At 35.6% G+C, this 21,296-nt stretch overlaps 1 protein-coding gene across 5 annotated transcripts in view; it reads left to right on the top strand.

Annotated features, from left to right (window-relative positions):
• Nucleotides 1–21,296, top strand: part of LOC129770974 (uncharacterized) — a 42,580-nt gene that overhangs the window by 1,349 nt on the left and 19,935 nt on the right. For all 5 annotated transcript variants that reach the window (XM_055774191.1, XM_055774190.1, XM_055774189.1 and 2 more), the window contains one exon: nt 15,601–15,898. In XM_055774191.1, coding sequence (XP_055630166.1) covers nt 15,616–15,898 — 283 coding nt within the window. In that variant the 5' untranslated portion in view covers nt 15,601–15,615. The remainder of the gene's footprint in view (nt 1–15,600; nt 15,899–21,296) is intronic.

Below are 21,296 nucleotides of genomic sequence, written 5' to 3'. Positions count from 1 at the left end.
CTGTGTCATGAACATGTAGAAGAGCTGCCTAACGAATTGTGGGGCGCCAGTGCTCCTGAATTGTATCTCCCACGCGTGAAGACGAGAATAGAGAGAAACTGAACCATATTCCAGTGGAAGGTAAGAGCTCCCGCTCTCTCTCGGTTTATAATCATTGAATTGATTACGTTTTTGTTTACAAACGAATCTCTCGCTGAGGTCATACCTCTTCCCCAGCTTCGCTAATTGTTTACAATTGGTTAACATGTATTCGGCAATTTGTCACTATTGTATGCTGCCGACTATCACGGTGACAAGCGTTCAATAGAGCCGTCTGGCGGAGATGCGCTAATGAAATTTATATGCTGTCGACGGCGAAACACGGTTGTGTCATTCGGTTCTGCTAATAGATTTGCGTTCGCGGAAATCATGTTAATTGAAACCAACCGGGTACACTATTTTCAAGAGGCGGTGGAAGAAAAATCATTTGGGTTTTTTTTTGTAACTGATAATGTAGCGTGTGGCGAGTTTGGCTTCCTATATCAAGTTCATTCAATCTATTATCAATATCGATTATTACCATCAGCGACTTGTAGTTTTCAAAAATAACAAGGGTTTTGCGCAAAATGTGGAGAAAAAAAATCGCAAGTCGCTGGTATAATCGATGTAGCTGTTTCGTGATGGATATCGACGCTAATATTAGTTAGAATCCATGTGATCAAAATATTGAATCTAATCAAAATGGATACCGATACGGAGTTCCTTATAATTCGAGAAAGATGTATTACCAAATTCAATCTAATTATTTTTTAAGATTCAAAACCAATCATCAAAATTGATTCAAGTCTCTACGTATGAAATGATCGTCAAAGATTGGAAATTATAATGAATATTTCCTTTTATTAAAACAATATTCAACCAAGTATTACACAATGGATTTTGTTTTCGTAATCATTGATTGTAGTCATTTTTTATTGTTTTCATGGCCTTGGACTAGAGGTCACTATATTTTTAAATATTTTTCCTGGAAAGCTGAGGATTTTTTACACAACATATCTCGATATCAGAGATGCTATTTTTTCGTTTTTGAGATATGATTTTTTAAAGTTAACCGGTGGTTCGAAAACACCCCTCTATCCAAAATTGATTTTTTGATTTAATTGATTTAATAACATTTGAACTACTGAACCGATTTAGATGATCGATATATGAAAATGAATCCAATAAGCAAACCTTCTTTGAAAAAGTATCACACTTGCGGGAAGATTGGATTCTAGTCGCATAAGTCTAGTCTAATCACATAGAAATATTAAACGAAGACTAAAAACATGTTAGATTTGCAAAATAATAACTCAAAAACGAAATAAATAGCATCTCTGACATCGAGATATATTATGTAAAAAACCCTCAGCAAACTAGAAAAAATATTTAAAAAAAGCATTTCGACCTCTATTTTTAACCGAGAAAATTATGAAAAACTAACTCACCCAATAGTTACAGAAACGAAAATTCAATTTTCTCGCAAAAGTATTTTTTTCAGAAAAAAAAACAAACGCCGATCATTTGAATCGGTCCAGTAGTTCAAAAGTTATGATTTTTTGTAGTGGAAAAAATGGGAAAAAATAGTTTTTTCGAACCATCGATCAACTTTGAAAAATCATAACTGAAAAACGAAAAAATAGCATCTCTGATATGTTATGTAAAAAGAGATATGTTATGTAAAAAATCCTCAGCTTTATTAATATAAAAAAATATAGCGCCCTCTAGTCCAAAGCCATGAAAACGATAAAAAAACGACTACAATGAATAATAACAAAAATTAAATTTTATCAATATTTTTTTAATAAAAGGCTAGCTCATCGGCTTCAATTTGATGTGTTGATCATCTCAACAGTGGTTCAGAAGTTATGAATTTTTGAAAAGAGTAATTTTTGGGAAAAAGTGAAAAAAATTATTTTTCGGACCACTCCAAAATGGAAATGGGCACCCTAATGAAAAAATAAAAAATACGGGTCAAATGTTTTGCGATAAAGAACAAAATTTTCACTTTTGACGAAAATCTGAGAACCACTATATCGGTTTGGCATGGAATGGCTGTACAGATAGAGGTAAACGTAGTTCGACAATTTTTATAGCCCCAGTTGTTTAACAAAACTTTTTAGAGGTTTTTTCCTTACTCTTGAAATAACCGATATTGCGCTTTTTTCTATGTTGCGTTAGGGTCACCATGAAAAAATACCGTTTTTTGCTCTAACTTTTATATTTCAAATTTTAAATGCAAACTGTCTTCAGAACACTTTTAGAGCTTACTAAGACAAATATTTTGCGATGCAGAACTCTTCAATATCTCAATTTCACTCAAAGTTATTGATATTTCTTTCCAAAAAATACGCTCTCTTCATTCGCTTGTCATTCTTTCTGGGGCAAACATAAAAAATGTATGTTGACGACATTTGAAAGAACATACTTCATAATGTGGGATTTCCAAAACTATGTTATTTTTTGTGTTTGAGTAAACTAAAATTGAAATCATGAGTTTTTGAGTGAAAACCCATCAATAACTTGGAGTAGGATGAAGATATTGACAAGTTCTGCATCGCAAAATGTTGGTCATAATAAGCTCTAAAAGTCGTCCCAAGACAATTTTTATATAAAGGTTGAAATATAAAAATTACAGCAAAAAACCCGTACTCGCAGAAAATATGTCATAATTTTTAATAAATAAAATAATAATTTTTATTTCGATAGTGCGTTCATTCTACCCGAAAATCCACTACCATTTTTACACAAGCAGGACACGAAGCTCGAAGCCATCAATGTTGAATTGTGTGGCCGTCAATGTCGACTTGATCGAATTTCAGTAAAGCAAAATTGAGATCCGTTCGGGTAATTTTGACTCGATCGGATTCCAGAGTGCGGGGTTAATTCGTTTTCAATAGATCGATAAATTATTCAGATGAGATTGCGACATAGCCGATCCCAAATATTTAGTTTTTTCATAGCTTAAGCTTCGCCCCGAACCGGAAAGGATACAAATTTACGTTTACGTTACGTTACTCTTAGAAAACACTTTCCATGTCTACTTTTAAGATCAAGCTTTATTTTATAATGTGGTGTAATATTCTCACGTATTTGTACAACAGCTCCAGTGTCTATGTGGATAGCGTAGTCGTAGAAAACAGTCTTACGTTTCAGCCGGCTTTGGCTTCGATCCCTGCTTGGCATCGCTTAGACTTCTTTTTCCAAGTAGATGTTCAGTCTGAGAGAAAGAGAGGTCTGCTCTCATACATACAAACATTTTTAAACTCTTTAAAAAGATGCTTTTATTTGTTCTTTTCAACCTTCAGCACACGAAAAAAGCTTTTTTTTTTCTGCCGAAGTTGATATTCTACCAACGCTACCAACGCAACAGGTTAGAAATAGTTTCAGAGACAGCGCTAATGATTGAAATGTTTCTAAGAAATCCCATAACACAATAAAAGCAAGTACTTCATGTTAATTTCAATTGAGAACGTCCTCTACGCGATCACATGTCTTCGAAATCTTGGTATTTCTATCAAATGATCTTGCTCCGAAACGTCGTAGAATGAAGAAAGCTTTCGAGAAAATTGTTACAGCTGTTGACTATCCACCTGAATTTAATTTTTTGATTCAATAGCGGCAAAAAGCATTACGACCACGCACTAAACGAAAACTGCCACTTTTTGACATAGGACTATGTTTAAACTATGATTCCTATATGGGGGAAGGGGGGTCACTCTACGAAAAATATAACGATTCATTAAGAGATTTCAAACGCATTTTACTCAAAATCGTTATTGCGACATATGTTGTGCTATATACCATTAGACAGAAAATTTATCCAGCATTTTTTTTGCGTGAAACACGACCAGAAAATATAGTTAAAAAGTTAAACAATTTGAAATGGGTTTGTTGTTCGATTGCACCAACCACTCGCTTTCCTCTTCAACGCAACTAGCAATCTTTTTGCCTACCATTCGGCGTTAGCTCCCAATGTAAGTTGATGCGTATCACGAGTTATACTCCATTTTTCGGACAAACAGGCATTTTTAGGTTGGCAGAATCATAAAGGGATGATCTTGGAAGATGGTATTGCTCTATTATCCTGAAAGTTCAATCAATTCGAGCACGAATCACGTCTTTTTCGTGTAGGTCTTGCTACTAAAAATTTATGTAATTGTGGTTCAGGATGTCATAATATCGAGCATGTTGTTTGGTTATGTAAAAAATGCAATTAATGAATTTAACTGGCTGCTGATTGAGAAGTAGAAGGGTATACTTACGCATATCACATTATGATAGCTTGAATAGTCGCGATCTTAATATTATGTTACCCATTTATATCTTCCTTTAAAGCCCGTTTCATTTCCTCGAATGCCTTCCCTTTCCTATACATAAGCAGAACTTAGTACCCAATGAGATCAGTTCACTACAGCAGCTACACGGACTTCCCAAGATAACACTCATGGCCATAGGATACTCGATCTACATCACTTATCTCCACTTATTTTTCGTCGGCCTATTTCCGCCATTTCAGTGCCAATCACCGACATCAGGGAGGCGACTCCACCTGTTCCTACCTATCAGACTCAACAACTCATGAGCCGGGCCAACTTCTTTTACTTCCCCTCCGAAGGAAGACGTAACCAGAGATTTTTCGCCTCAGAAAATCCCAACGACGCCAGCTGGGATTGAACCCAGGCCGATCGGATTGTGAGGCTGTTACGCTAGCCACACAACCACTGGCGCCGTCTGTCTACATCACTTGGCTATCCAGTTATTACAACCCCCTACAAACAATCTTTCGGTGAATGTGGCAACGAAGTCATAGATTTATTTGTCTTTGGTTTATATTTATGTAGCTCTTAACTATTTGTTTTAAAAAATGATAAATGATTACTACTTGTCTTCTTCTGCATAATTGAATGAACAGAAGAAAAGGGTAGTAATGGCTTTAATGGTATTTTTGTGTACATTTCTGAACAGTATGTAGTTCCGGATTTGACCACGTTATCTCATCTAACCCGTTTAAAGGATACAAATTCATACAGGAAACGCATCAAAAGACAAAAAAATACCGATTTTGAACGATGAAAAAACTCAATTCAAATGCAATTATTACACACAATCACAGTCCTATGTCAAGATCCCGCTCGTGTTCCTAGGCCCAGACCCATCAACTTTTTGCGCCACTGAAGATAACCAGAAAAAATTGAATATAACAGTAATATTCTTAGATTTGTTGAATTTTTGAAGACTATTTTCGTTATGAAATGTTTTCACCTTGTTAGGATTAATGTTAGGACTTGTGACCAAAACTTGACGAATTGTCTCCCGAAAAAAGGGTTTATCTTCAAAGACTGCTTGATTTGCATCAATTATTTTGAGGTATACGATACAGTTCGTATTATTTACCGCTCATCTTGACCTTCAAGCGTCAAATTACGTGGAGTCCATTTAGCTTTCACGTATCCTTCGGAATTTTTATGACAAATTTATGGGATCGACCAGTTCGAAGATTTCATCATTATGAAGCAATTTTTCCGACAATCCACTGATCGATATTTTATTTATATTCAGGAATTGCCGTTTCTATATCTTCAATGCTTTTTTTATCCCATCTGTTTATTTTATTAGGCTCATCTAGCAATTGAGCTGTAACAGGGTCGAATTTATTCGTGTACATTTTATCTCACGATAATTTCGTCTATACGAATTAGCCATTTAGGCGTAAGAGTATTCCAATCTCATCGATACACGTTTCGCCTTTTTCAGCGTAAGAATATTCCTATTGTTCGAATGTTCACAGTTGGACCATACAATGCGGGACTGTTGATATAAGGCTTCCATTGTTATTTTATTAATAGTACCGATTACCGATGCAGCGAATCGTTATGTGAGCGGTAAGGGACTGGGATTACCACCCGTTTCGATGCTGTCAAAACGGGTGGTAATTTTTGGTAGTTTGAGTTTCAGAAATATAAAAAAGTTACGCACATGTCTCGTCGCCAGTAATTAAGCTTTGGATGGAAGTGGGATCAGCATTTGATCGTTCAAGCATCTCTTGAACGATCAAATGCTGATCCCGCATCTCATTTCAATTTTCGGAACTAGTTTCTCATGCCCAAAACATGAACCTTTTTTTTTATTTAATTTTGTCTGACAAAGCAGACATACTTATACAGTAGAATCCGTTTATTATGAATCCGCTTATATTGACCAACCGTCTATTATGAGGTAATTACACAACAAAGTTTGGTTTTCGTATAAAATTCTTCGTAAAAAAGTCGGATATAATGGCTTTTTTTTTCACAAGACGTTTTGTACGCTTATTATCACGACTCTTCGAGTGTCTATAGATCCATAAGCGACTCAGCCGCATAAGGAAGCTATCTAGTAGAACTTGAAGTATGCCTCCATAAGCATTTCAAGCCCTCACATGTTAGCACCTGTGGTGTGGCGGCGCCATATTCTGGCAACACTTGTGAACTGGGGTTTTTCTGGAAGAATGATGGTTGCTAGCTTTCTGACCGAAAAAACCTTCAAAGCAGTCGAAAGTGCATTCAGATGAAGGAAAATGTTGGATTTTCCGTTGACACCCAAAAGCAGAATCTGACCTGTCTGATTGCAGTCGTATTTATACATTTTTGCAAACGAACGGAGTTTTTAAAGCCTCAAGGCGTTTTGGGCCAGAATCAATATGACAAAACTACTGAAGTTTGATGGTTCAATGCCAAACCGTATTTTTGAAGTAGTCCGAAACGTTGGCAACCATACCGAATTACAGTTATGAATTCTCTTAGAATCAAAACGGCAAAACGAACATCTAAATATTTTTCATAGTTTTCCTTATTTTGTTATCATAATTTCCTTCAATAAAGATTATTTGGCCAATATATACAAAAAACAGATGCATTTAACGGATAGTTTCATCTGGTCTCTGACTGTCGGGTGGCTAGCGGACACCGGAAATTTTCAGAACTTTTGATAGAAGCTTATTATAATCTTTCAAGGCCCGTCGAGTCAGGTATAGACGAATGAAGCCATATAAAATTCCCCGTTAGATACAATCATTTTCATCTAAATAAATATGCTATTTTTGGAAGAGTCCTGACTGTTTGAAAATTGGTATAGTTTTGCAAGTTATTTTTTTCGTCGCTCCTCTGTATATTCAATCCTAAATTATCATGATGAAGAATCCCATTGTAGATATCTTTTAAAATTACGAAGAAACAAAATTTAAATGGTGGACAGTATATCGGGACATTTACTAGAATATGAATGTATGCTTATTTAGTAAGGATAATCACTCTGCTTCGCATAGCATCAAGCAAAAGAAAGGACGATGTATAAAATACCAGTTACCTGCTAATCATGTTTCACAATTCACTCAAACAGCCGACTCGTTTACTTCTGATTGTTTTCAATTTATACTCAACTAATTCACCTTATAGACGAAATACGAGATAAAAAGAATATGAATAGTTTCTTTGTTTCTAAATGAAACATGTTCGATCCAGACCCCATACTAATTTTACATCATTTGAAACGCAATTGGCGTTACAACCAAACACACAAGTGTCTTTCATAATCCGAACAGATTCCTAGAGTGTGTATGCCACATTCGGTAAAATAGTAAACACAAGTGGTTATACACAACGACACATTTTGTATAGAAAGTACAATGAGATCGTTCCATGAAAGTGCTGATGCGATACGCCCACCAATTTTGTCAGACTAGGCCTTTGAAAAGCAATTAAAAATGCGCTGCATAATGAAAATGAGCACCACAGCATAAACAATACAGACGAGCTAGAGTTCTCTTCTCAATGGGCATTTCCGCTGTTTATATCCAGGCGCAAACATCATCTCTTTTTGTTTGAATGTTTTTACGCATTCTTAGCGCAAAAAATGAGCAAATTCATTAGGTGAAGTCGAGATTGACTGTAAGGTTAGACAAGCCATTCTTCGGATTTGAAACAAGCGCCTCGAATAGGATGTTCATATCACGATGTGACCATGACTCGAGGGATTGGGGATTTTTGACAGCGTACCGAGCTTTTCACTGTTCCAATTTATATGGAGATAATGTTTACTGAACCCAACAGGAAATCATTTGAAGGTTACGGGTTTTTGTTCGACTTTACAATACGAATCATGCTGACGTAGAACCAACAAACCTGTTGCATTTTTTCTCACCATCACGAGGCAACAATTGGCTGTATTAGCATCTTCAATATAGGGGCATGATTTGTCGGTGAAACTTACACAATTTTTATTTTTTACGCGATGACTAATTAGAATTAAACAGCTACCAGAGATCGCATGAGAATGTATTGTTCGAAGGCATATGATTATAATCGAGCAAAGCATGATATCTTGATATTTTTCATTCTAATCGCTTTTATAGATTTCATCGAAACTGAAGGTTGTAATTATTATTTAGATATCGTGATTGATAAAGTTGTAGCGCCAATCTCCAGTGAAGAATATATGAATTATGTGTAACAGAGAAAATTATAGACCAACTTGAAGAGAAAAAATACAGAGGAGAGTTTTCTCGTTCGTTTGTCTAGTTAAACACTCTTCGTATTTCATGGAATTGGATTGTAAAACCCTTTCGATTTGGGGCTATATACGAGGGTCGTTCAAAAAATAAGTTTGAGTGCCTCAGGAATCGCGGAAAAATAAAGTTAGGACAAAAAATAAGGTATTTTCGTAATCTACGTTTTATTTTCTATTTTTCTACATAATCGCCGTAACGTTCGAGGCATTTTTCATAGCGTGGCACGAGTTTTTCTATTCCGAGCACGAAGTGCGTAGCGTCCAACTTTTTGAAGTACGATGTAACTGCGTCACGACTTTCTTCAGTGTTATCAAATCGTTGACCGCCGAACGCCTGTTTCATCACCGGGAATAAGTGATAGTCGCTAGGGGCGAGGTCTGGAGAGTAAGGAGGATGCTCGAACATAGTCCATTTGAATTTTTTCAATTGCTCTTGAGTTACGCAAGCAAAATGGGGCCGCGCATTATCGTGGATGAGGAACACTCCTTTCGTCAATCAACCTGGCCTTTTGTTCTTAATCGCGGTTCTTAATCGATCCAAAACTTCACAATAGTACGGTGATGAAACAGGCGTTCGGCGGTCAACGATTCGATTGCACCGTTGAACAATGAACCGTTTCACCGAGACCTACTCGGGAAACAGTTTAGCTTCATAAGACACGCACTTCCTGGGTAGCACTTCATGGGAACAAGCACACTTATATGCAATAAATAAAGTGCTCAACTCATCTTTTTTTTAAATCTTTCATTTGTTTTGTTCCATTTAAAGAAAACACTTTATATCTTTTTTTATATCTTTTTAAGTTTTCAAAAATTACTGAAAAAAGCGCCCCTTTCATTTTTGCTCCGGAAAAGACAAATTTGAGTAAGAGAAAATAATTTTAATAATTATTATTTCCACCCTTGATATTTAGAAACTACGGCACCAGCTTATCTAAATGATGTGAATTCAGCTCCTCCAGGCGCGCTCCAAGGCTTCCAAAATGATATTTTTATTACAAGTTTCATCAAACCTGTCATCGAGTATCGCACATGAATTCCGGGCCTTATGGAGACCATTCTAGCGGTTTGATCCGACAAGACTCTGCTACTCAGCCCCTGTGCTACGAGGCGGCGACTAACGGTTCGACCGGAATCTGGTAGTCGAAAGGTTTTCTGCATCTCGGAGACAGTTATCTTCGGAGACTTGACTTGATTGATGAATATTCCCAATCGCCAACCAAACGAATCCAGCTTTCTGATACTTTTCTACCTACCGATAGCTCAGTGCGATTCACAGTTTTACACATCACAAACTATCGATTTTCCGCATTCACAAGGGAATTGCTTTTGAAATCACTGCGCTCCCCATCTTATTCAACTGAATCAAATGCGATCTCGTGTACGAATATACTAGGTCGAGTTGTTTGCTTCAAAACATGTCACATGTCGAAACATAAACAATTGAGGAGTCTCCGATGGAAACTTATCGAAAACATATCGATTTTTGAGGCAGGTAGTCTTTTGAAACTGTCTTTTTCAATACAAATTGATTTTTTGACATAGGATTATGTCTTTGATTTCTGACATAGACAGACAGCTTAAACCGGACGATCCGTTCTCGATCGGGAACACAAATTGATTTTTATTTATGAAAATTGAATTAAATCGTTCCATATTTTAAGCCATTTTAACGCAACCGCTTCTATATACAATTTTACACCTACACTTGTGCTAAATGTTTCCTAATGCATGATCGGTCATTGATATGGAATTTCTTGAACGTTTGGTTAACGTTCCAAATTTTAATTTTATTTGCTAGAATTAATCGTATCACTCACCTTAATTGCAATATGTAAATGTCCCCAACTTGCATATATTTGCAATGCACCTTGGTTTGGAAATCATATATAGGAACATATGTCGATGGGAATAAAAGCTCCCTCTACTGTCATGTATTTGCAATGCCGATTTGTACAGGCACCTTAGTTTTAAAGTCTGTAGTTTCATAAATATATATATATATAATTGTATTCACTGTAATGAATTGTTATGAAGTGTCCAAAAAGAGGGTTGCAAAACTCTCGTAAATCTATCAGAAAATGACTGAGCAATAATTGTGAGTACATGAGGAAGCTTGTATCTTCCATTTCGACCAATCAGAACGCCGTTTGGTGATTTTTCGACTGTTTGATAGTAAGTTACTTATAATATACTATCTTATTTTTTTTTCTATCCAAAAATATATTTTTATTAAGGCTCATATGGCGTCAACCTGGCGGGGCAGGGGTTCAATATTTCGACAATGTTTGCCTTTACAACTATGTCAATAATATGTAACCGATTACTCGCGGTTGGCTCGAGGTTAGTGTTAAAAGTGTTTTCGTAATTGTGATGTTGCTGTCTCCAATGCTCTGTACGTGTGCCCAACACGGGATACTCCTTATTGGGATGCAGCTGACCATTAATCAGCAACGCCCTCTAGTATGTACCCCATATCTAGCGTGGTGCGTCTTCTTGACTTGAGGAATCCAGGATAGAATGGTCGCTAGCCGGCACAAACATCAGCTCGTGTGGAGTTGTCATGAGCGATACAACCTTTAGCTCTTGTTGAATGATCAGTGAACTGCACAACCTTCGGCCCGTGTATCTGTAAAAAGTGTGTGTGTATGTATTGCCGCGACTAAGTAAAAGTTTATAGATCGGATAGGAGGGATATAAAACGGGGACACAACGAAGGAAACATCATTAAACGTTGACATCGGCGTTTCTGAGGAACAGGTATAGATGAAGCAGAAGATCAGGATCACGGCTACTTAAGATATCCCGGACGGGAATATCCGATTGTCGGCCTTTTGCTCTCAGTGCTCTAGAGAGCTGAGAGCGAGCAACATGGAACCGGATACACGACCAGACAATATGCTCGATGTCGTGGTAGTCATCGCCACAATCACAAAGATTGTTTGCTGCAAGCCCAATGCGATAGAGATGCGCGTTTAGGTTGTAGTGATTGGACATAAGCCGAGATATCACGCTAATGAAATCACGACCTACATTCAATCCCTTAAACCAAGCACTCGTCGAGACCTTAGGGATAATCGTGTGTAACCAACGACCGAACCCATCTTCACTCCACATGCGCTGCCAACTAACGAGTGTGTGCTGACGAAGAATGTGAAATAAATTCGTTATAAGCAATTTGCCTTTCAAAAAGTGTGCCTTCTAAAGCGCCCACCTTAGCTAGCGAGTCCGCTTTCTCATTCCCCGGAATCGAGCAATGAGAGGGAATCCATGCTAAGGTAATCTTGAATAACCAAAACACTCAATGTCAATGTCTTATTCTTGTTAGGAAATAAGATGAGCGTTTATCAACTTTCATTGAGCGGATTGCCTCTGTTGAGCTGAGACTGTCTGAAAAAAAAAAGGTCAATGGGCAATGTTTCAATGATCCCTAGTGCGTAGTATATCGCATCCAGTTCAGCGACATACACGGAACAAGGATCACAATTTTCAAACGTTGCTCAGGTGTTTTAGTCTATTCATGAAGAAATGAAAAATCATATAACTCTTGGGATTTGGGGACAGAGGCTCAATATCGCGGATTCCTATAGACGAATTTCATGCCAACTCGTCTTAGGAGTTGGCAGCATCATCTCAGATAGCAGTGAAACGTTATGGGTGTAAAGACATGGGTCATTTAAGCAACTTTGCATCCTTAAAATATTCGAAAATTCATAAAAATTATGATACCTACAAATTTCTTGTCAAAGGATGAAATGTAGGAAATTGTTTAAATTTTTGCAAAAAATGCCAAAAAATTTTTGGAGAATAATTTCGCTGACAAAAAAGTTATTTAAAAAATTAAAATTAATTTTTCTCAATTTTTTTTAAAATTCCTAAAAATATATACATGAATAGCCCTTATAATTTCCAACAAGTCGTCCATACATCGGAAGATGGGCACAGGAAAATTTTCTTTCGAACAACAACTTTTTCATATTTTCTTTGAAAAAAATATAACTTTTCCTAATTTTGTTTAATTTCAAGATAGCAATATAATGTATTCGACAAAGTTTTAGATCTTGTTAAAATATAAACTTTTGTCGAAGATATCTACTTTCTTTCTTTTATAGTTTTTGGAATATAAGTAATTTTTGTATGAAGACTACTGAAAAAAAATATGTTTTGCTCGCAACATTTTTGTGTGTAAATTCTCACGTTTGATATACATAAAAATGTAACGAATTGAACATTAATAGAGAATTTTTAAAGAAATACCTGAAAAAGTTGTTGTTCGAAAAACTTTTCATGTAAATGTGCCTATCGTCCGATGTATGGAAAACTTGTTGGAAATTTTAAGGGCTAATTATATATATATTTTTTCAGAATTTTAAGAGCTTATATTTTCGAGAAAAATGAATTTTAATTTTCGAAATATTTTTTTTTGAATGAAATTTTTTTTCCAAAAATTTTTCTGGTAATTTCCAATGAAAACCAAAACAATTCCTACACTTCATTCTTTGACTAAAATTTTGTAGGTATGATAGATTTTTTGTAGTTTTTTTTAAATTTTGAGTTCTTTCAACTTTTTTTCGAAAAAATTTAATTTAAAAACTATAAAATCTACAAAAAGTTAATCAGAGAATGAAATGTAGGAAATTTCTTAGGTTTTCATTGAAAATTATCAAAGAATTTTTTGGAAAAAATTTCATTGTAAAAATAAATTCTGAAAATTAAAATTCATTTTTCTCGAAAACATATGCGCTTAAAATTCCGAAAACAATAGATTATTTAGAAACATGTCAAGAACATGTCAAACGTGAGAATTGACACGCAAAAATGCTGCAAGCAAAACAGTATTTTTTCAGGAGTCTTCATACAAAAATGACTTATATTCCAAAAACTATAACAGATGTCGACGTCTTCGACAAAAGTTCATATTTTAAAAAGATCAAAAACTTTGTCGAATACATTATATTGCTATCTTGACTTTAAACAAAATTAGGATTAGTTGTATTTTTCTCAAAGAAAACATGAAAAAGTTGTTTTTCGAAAAACTTTTTCGCTGTAAAAGTGCCCATCTTCCGATGTATGGACGACTTGTTGTAAATTTTAAGGGCTATTTATATATATATATATATATATATATATATATATATATATATATATATATATATATATATATATATATATATATATATATATATTAGGAATTTTTTAAAAATATTTTTAAAATTTTTTAAAAAATTACTTTTTTGTCAGCAAAATTTTTTTCCAAAAAATATTTGGTATTTTTTATAAAAATTCAAACAATTTCGTACATTTCATCCTTTGACATAAATTTTGTAGGTATCAAGTTTTTATGCTATAAAATTTTGTAAAAAATTAAGAAAAAAAAATGGTTTTTTTCCAAAAAGTATTCTAATTTTTTTTCGAATATTTCAAGTACACACCCACAATCTTTCACTGCTATCTGAAATGGTGCTGCCATCGGCCAGTCGAATTGGGATGAAATCCGTCTATAGCCAGATAGCTTCAAATATTTTCTCCCCTCACAAACAGGTGCACTCTCGATTTTTCACCTCCAAAGGACCTTCGCGTATCTGTGGAGTGATTGTCTGCTAAACTTGAAAGCCACTAAAACTCAAGCGATGTGCAATGTCAAATCTTCCAACTTCGGCTAACTAATGACGTCTGACGACTCCTGTTGAGTAAATATTTAAGTGCTGGTAGAGGAACACGCACATGTCTTTTTGTATCTATTCTTACTTCCTTCTGTCCTTTTACTTTTTCCTATCCCTCTTTAATTTATCCTTGTTTACTTGCAGTAACTGTGATATTGGCCTTTCTCCCTTTTTGTCACCGAATTTATTGGACAATTAAATTAAACAAAATTAAACGAAATTCACGCTAATTGGTAGCAAATAATTAAGGCTATCATTTGGTGCAAAAAAAACCATTATTCTCACTTTTATAAGTAGTATTTGGAATAATTTCCCAGTACTGCTCTTCTACCACTTTTTTCAGCTTTTGTGTGGGAAAACAATCGTTTCCATATATTTGTCTAAATGGCAATCTCAGTTGATGATGGCATGTCAACAGGATTGTGAGCCCCGGTGGGCACTGATTACCCCGGGCTTTAACCGCCCGTGAATGGTTGAAGATTGACCAACAATCGATGGTTTAGATCAAATGTCAATTATTCGCAGATTTTTCAGATTCGTTGCCACATTGTTTTCGCTTAAAAGTTTCTTAAAAATGACAAAAGGTTCCTCTGTAGAACCCCGAGTCAATTGTTAAACCAAAAATCATGTAGCCAATGCTAGATACTTTGAAACGAATAAAATTACGATATTCAAAATGAATAATGATTATCAATGCGCACAGTTGCATACGTGAAGAAGTAAATCAGTCGAAATTTACGTATTATACTCATAAGATTGTGATATTGAAATTTCTTCTGTCTCCATCAAGGCCACTTCATCACCCCCTTCACTATTGGTCTTTCTACATACCAACACCACACCTCGATAGAGCCGTAAAATGCACATTCGATATGCATCGCTTATATATGAATGCGCCATCGTCAGGTCTTGTTTGCACGGACTATTATTAATGCAATCGTGAGGCTCTAAATTTAGAACAATTTGCACCTAACAGGAGGGTGCCATGGTGCCTGTTCAACACGTATACACACGCCAAGGAAGCGTATACCCCGAGTGCATCCAGGAGAACGACGCGAACGTGTCTTGTCAGTCTCACCGCGCCGAGCGTCACACAATAGAACTTTGCCAAAGTGAAATGAAGTGAGAAAGCGAGTAATAAAACATCGCGCTCTGCCACACTTCCGGTTCCGCCAACCGGCGCTGGTTCCGTACAAGAGCTGTGACAAAAGTCGTTTACCAGTATGGTTCCCTCTCTCCTCCATCCTGTCAGATGATGATATCAGCTTTAAATTACTTCCACGTCATTACCAGTTTCCTCTTTGCGCTTTCAATATAGTCATTTCGCGTTGCTTCTGAAGATGAAAAACTAAGTCCTGAAATTTCGTTCCAGCAATGTTCCAGCAGCATGCAATCCGCCAACGAATCCGACTGGGAGCCACTGCTCGAAACGGATACGAGAACCACGAAGCGGGTGGCTGGCGGGGCAGCCCCGTGTGCAACCAATAGACGCGAGACAAAGGGTATCATCATCAACCAGGAAAAATGTGGTCGCATCCGTCTCGGCGTGGTCGTGGTGCTGGTGTTTATCTTCTTCTATCTGTCGCTGTCCACTATCAATATGCGCCCACTGGTGCAGCAAATGGTCGTCAACATACCGGACGATGACGAAGACCTTCCTGGACCACGAGGTGAGAATAATTAGAGTCAACGCTGACCACCGTACGATTTTGCACGTTTCCAATCGTTCCTCAACACCATCCTCACGAAACGACGCTTCACACACTAATCTATTTCACATTTCACATTTCACATCGTTCTTATCATATATTATTTATTTTCTGAATTTCATGAAAGTTTCATTATGGCAGATTAAATATCGTATGATTTCTCACTTTACACAGTTTGCTACATTCTGTCTGATCACAGGATAAATACTATTGAATTTAGGTTTGACTCTAAAAGAATCAACTCATTGTTTTTCGGAATCGAACTCAAGGATTATAAATTAGAAAATATTAGGATGAGACACCTTTTTAATAGCACAGATAGTTTGTTTACTAGTAACATTGGACTTAATTGCTCGAATAAAACACAATGATTTTCACACAAGTATTACCGTTAAGTAGCTGGAAAAATAGTCACTTTCCTATTAGTTTATAAATGCTTGCGAATTATTAGTAACTTCTTACGCTCTAAAATTTGAAACAATTGCTTTCAATGCAGTAATTACACGCTGATTCAGAACATTCGAATCATAGAAATCTCATAATTGACATCCATTGCAAACTTGTCATTCCACCGAAACATTTCATTTGTTTTCAATTATTCAACATACAGGCATTACTCAAGAATGTAAAAAGATAGACAAAAGTTTGATAGATTTTGGAGTCTATGAAGTTACGTGAAATATTATTCGATTTGATCACTTTTTGCACTATTCAATTGCAATCGGGTTGCAGAAGTATCCCAGAGAGTGGGATACTTTTACATTTGAAAAAAAAACTCGTGTTCATAATATCTTAGAGGTGAATCAACTACGTTCTCGGTGTTTCACAATAGATGGATCCAACAGTAAAAGCTGGTGGAATTTGACATATCCGAAACGTCATGAACCAAGCTTAGACCTATGGTAGATTAGTGATTTTCGTCCCAAATTTTATACAATTTTAATTCAAAGAAAAAAAAAGTTATGGAGTTATGGAGACTAGTCATGATTTCACGACGAAATATTCACACTGCAAGTGTATTTGATGATACCAGATCATTGTTATTTATTATGAGACTATCACTACCGTGACAAGCACTGTGCAGTACACGGCCACATTACGTTCAGAAGCATGAGCTATTGTACAGCACAACGATGGTCAGATGCATCGGAATTTTCCCTCTTTAGCAAAAAAAAAATTGGTTTGGAAAAAACCGTTGTTTTGTAGAATCAGCTGAAGATGGTTGAGCGATGGTTGATCCTATTACTCACGAGAGTACCACGATGAGCACGAATAAACAAGCATCATAAGCGTTACTTTTCACAACATAACACTCTATCGATCATCCATAGTGATGTTGACCGCTCGCTGGCAGGTGCAAGACTGGTTAATAAAAATTGCAACACTATCCGTTCTAATGTTTTTTTATACATTTAGAGCGATCGATGTATGAGTGATTGATTCGCAGTTACTCCTTATTGACGGTACTAATAGGTAAGCACACAAATGAGCAGAAAAATTAATAGTAAAATGGGAATGCTTCTAATTTTCAACAATTTAAACCATTTACAGACTAGAGGATTGTATTGTATAACATATCAAATAAATCCGTTTACGGCAAAAATAGTTATCAATGTTAACATTATTTCATAAAAACGGTACCTGTGTTCTGATTTGGCATCCTTAGTTAAAGACGTAGTCCTACGCTAGAAAATATTTTCAGGTGGTATTCTGAATTTAAATCTATCTATGACAGACAAGTTGCAAATACTCATCGAAAACCCGAAATGTCTTCAATCAGAGATGTCAACCTTTCTAATTTTTCAGAATTCTCAAGACTTTTTAGCACACTCTCTGATATCCTCACAAACACTCGATTTTGCCTGATTTCACTGAAATTGTCCTCATTTCTCTTAATTTTTGAACTTTTTATTTCATTGAAATAAAAAAAATACAAAATGAACTACATGAAAAAACAATTTGGTTCGCACTTGTACAATGCTTACTTTTTGTTCGATAATTATTATTATCTATCTATTCCGAAACGATTCGCGGTACATTATTGACATTTATGAAAGACATATACTCTATCAAATAGCGTGCCCGGAAGCAGTTTCAAATCGTTATACAAATACAATACAAAGCAATCAGTACAAGGACTTAAAATTACAAATTCACGGTGTATATTTGAAACAATGTATTTTAAACGAAAATAATTACTTGTTGTTTCATGAATGTTTGATATACGTAATCCTGACTCTTACTTAATCATTCGTCTATACATTTCCTGATATTAACACAAAAGCTTTACATTATATTTTAAAAGCATTATCAAAGGCAGTTTTTCGTTCAAAACCCTTCACAATTTTCGAAAAAACGTGTTCCTCTATTACGTAAAATACATAGTCGACACAGAAAAGTATAATTTCATTCATAATTTCTAGGTCAAAAGTGCTATTATTCCACCCGAAGGATTTATTATGATTTTCGGTTCACAATGGCAGAACACAAAGCTCAATGCCCTCAATGCAAATTGCGAATGTAAAATAAACATTGGGGATAGTGTTGCGAGATCTCTTTTTCTCACTTTAAAAAATTACATCAATAATGACAGGTTTACATACTTTTCGCAGATTTTATATGTATGTTACATAAGTATATATGTAAAACCATATGAGAGTATGTAATTCCTGGATTACGACTAACTTTCAGAGTTCTTTGATAACTTTCTTGTCTTCTCGTTGACCTTTGTCTCTTTGACTAAATGACAAATTATTTTGGACTCTGGCAGGAAGGTGCTTTCCCACCAGCTAAACAAACGGATAATGCACCTTCAAATTATCACAGGTTCATGTCCCTACAAAGTTCTCTAAAAAAAAAACTTCGACTTTTTTGGACAACATATAAAAATACCATAAACAGTTGTTGTCGAAAAACCAAACATGCTCTGGGATGTTCAAATTTCTATACTGCGTGAAAGATGACGAATGATTGTGCAACAAAACTGTGTATGTAAAATTGAAAACAAAAACAAAATATTGCTTCTGTTTTCCCAAAAATAAGTACGAACTTTCCGGACAACTCAATATGAACTAGCCGGATTTCTTCCAGTTTTTCATTTTCATTCTTCCTGATTTTTGAGAATTTTAGTTGGCAACCCTGTCTCCAATGCAATGGTAATATTGTAGGGCCAGAAAATTGTATTAACTTGAAAGGTGCAAAAAAAATCAAACCAGATAGTATGAGGTATGGCCAGGTGTTACACGATTATCGTTATCTCACTCTACCTACCGTCATCGCATATCCCACTATCCCTCTACTGTAAAAGTTCATCATCGACATCACGATTTGTCAGATGGCGGTAAATTGGTGATTCGCGATGGTGACGACTTCAAATTAGGGCCATAATTTGTGTCCCAAACTCGTTAGTGTAATCTTTATCAGATTAGAAGACACGAAGCCGATTTATGAATTTTAAAATTTGAATGAATATTTTCACATCATGTTATTTAATTACTTGAAACACGTATTTCTGACTTTCATTCAACCATATGGCTATACAATTCCAAAATTGTTGCTGAATTTTTTCATTATAATAGAAAATTGTCTTCATAAACAATTTTCGCATTTGACTTTTTCACCCCTGCAAACAAAAATGTTTTAAATTCAAATTAGAATACTAATTTGATATGGAAAAGCTAATTTTCATTCATAATTTTAATTTTGAAAACGTTCACTTCGACTGAAATTCAGCTATTCGTTGACGCTCCCCTAAACTAGTAAACGAAGCTCAATGCCGCTAACGCGGATCGCTGTTTTGAAGAAAACAAATACTATTGACGTTTGAGATGTTGGCACCAAAAACATGGCGGGTGACATACAGCTGGGTATGGGAATAAAAATCCAATATTTTACTGATCAAACAATTTCAGATTTATGCTCGATGTGAAATTGCGACTGAAGCGCATCCGATGTTGATAAGTTTTCGATAAAATGAAAACTTAAACACTGAACATGTAGCAAATGATGAAATATTCTGAACACTTATAACTCGACTATTTCTTAGTAGATTGCAAAGATGTATGCACCAATTGATTGGAAATATTTATACGCGTCTAGTGCAATACAGAAAATTATATCTGTTTATAGATAAACAATTGAATAATTGTAATAGAATAAAGGCGCTGAAATCCACGTTTTGATTGGTCCAATTTGTGCTCCTCAAATTGTACCGACCAGTGTTTGCCAAATGATCCACTCATTGAAAAAATCGCTTTCGTTCGTTCAAATATGATCTTTCAGGAAACATTTCCCCCAGCGGTATTCTATTATTGTTATGTGCTGCAAATCACGACACAAAAGAGAACGAGACAACTCTGCATCGGCTCGCACTTCATTGCACACCAGCATGCAAGCAAAGCTATCATATACGCTTTCGGTGCAGAAAGCTTATTTTCTTCTTTGCCTCTAACATATGCATACCGACCTCTCCATGCATCATGAAACAGCAGGATCATACGGACAACGCAAAGCGAAAGATTCATATTCAGCTAATGTAGCAGATCCTGATTTTTAAGTCTCAGAGAGTGCAAACTATATGATTATTTAGCTCGATAGAGGCTAAGGGAAGGGTAGTCAGATTATATTTTCCATTTTTAACGCCGCTATCCCTTGAAATGTGTATATTCATATAGACCGCATAGTTTTACTAGCAACACCGCTCCAGTGAGAAGCAAAAACTCTCGCGTTTTATCTCTTTTCCTATTCGCTGCTCTCCGCAAATGGTGACGTAATGATGACGTAATTTTTCTTGTATCATTTATTGCTTTACACTTGTCCGTGCAGTGGGTTTCGCTATAGTAAAATGAGACGATATATGAGGTTCAAACTTGTATGCAGGCTTCGAAAATAGTGTGCCATGTTTTATACAACTCGAATATGCAAACAACAGTCTTCGTTCCTCTCTTAGTTTAATCACTAAATGTTACAAAAGTGATTGCTGACATTCATACAAGTATCTGAATGATCCTCTCATATTTGGTTATATGTTCGTGAGAGTTTACTTGCATGACACATTGTGTATCATTTGATTTTGATCGAAATCCAAACACTGGTACAACAGAATTCAATTTCAATTCATCAATATGAAAACAATCATACACAGTATTGCCAATCAATAAGGGGACTTTTCATTTATATCATGGAACACGTAAAGGTGGCGTTACGTTGAACGTTGATAACATTAGAAAGGTAAAGGTCTCAGCTTTCAAACGCAGCAAACTTTATGCAAATCGGTTGACGGGTTAAAAAGTTACGCGCTTTTTGATGACAAAATGTTTTGTGCTTGTGTCGTAAAAATACAATGGAACAAAGAAAAAAT

This window comes from Toxorhynchites rutilus, chromosome 2 (assembly GCF_029784135.1).
Source record: "Toxorhynchites rutilus septentrionalis strain SRP chromosome 2, ASM2978413v1, whole genome shotgun sequence".
Lineage (NCBI taxonomy): Eukaryota > Metazoa > Arthropoda > Insecta > Diptera > Culicidae > Toxorhynchites > Toxorhynchites rutilus.
This window is presented reverse-complemented; position numbering and strand designations above follow the sequence as displayed.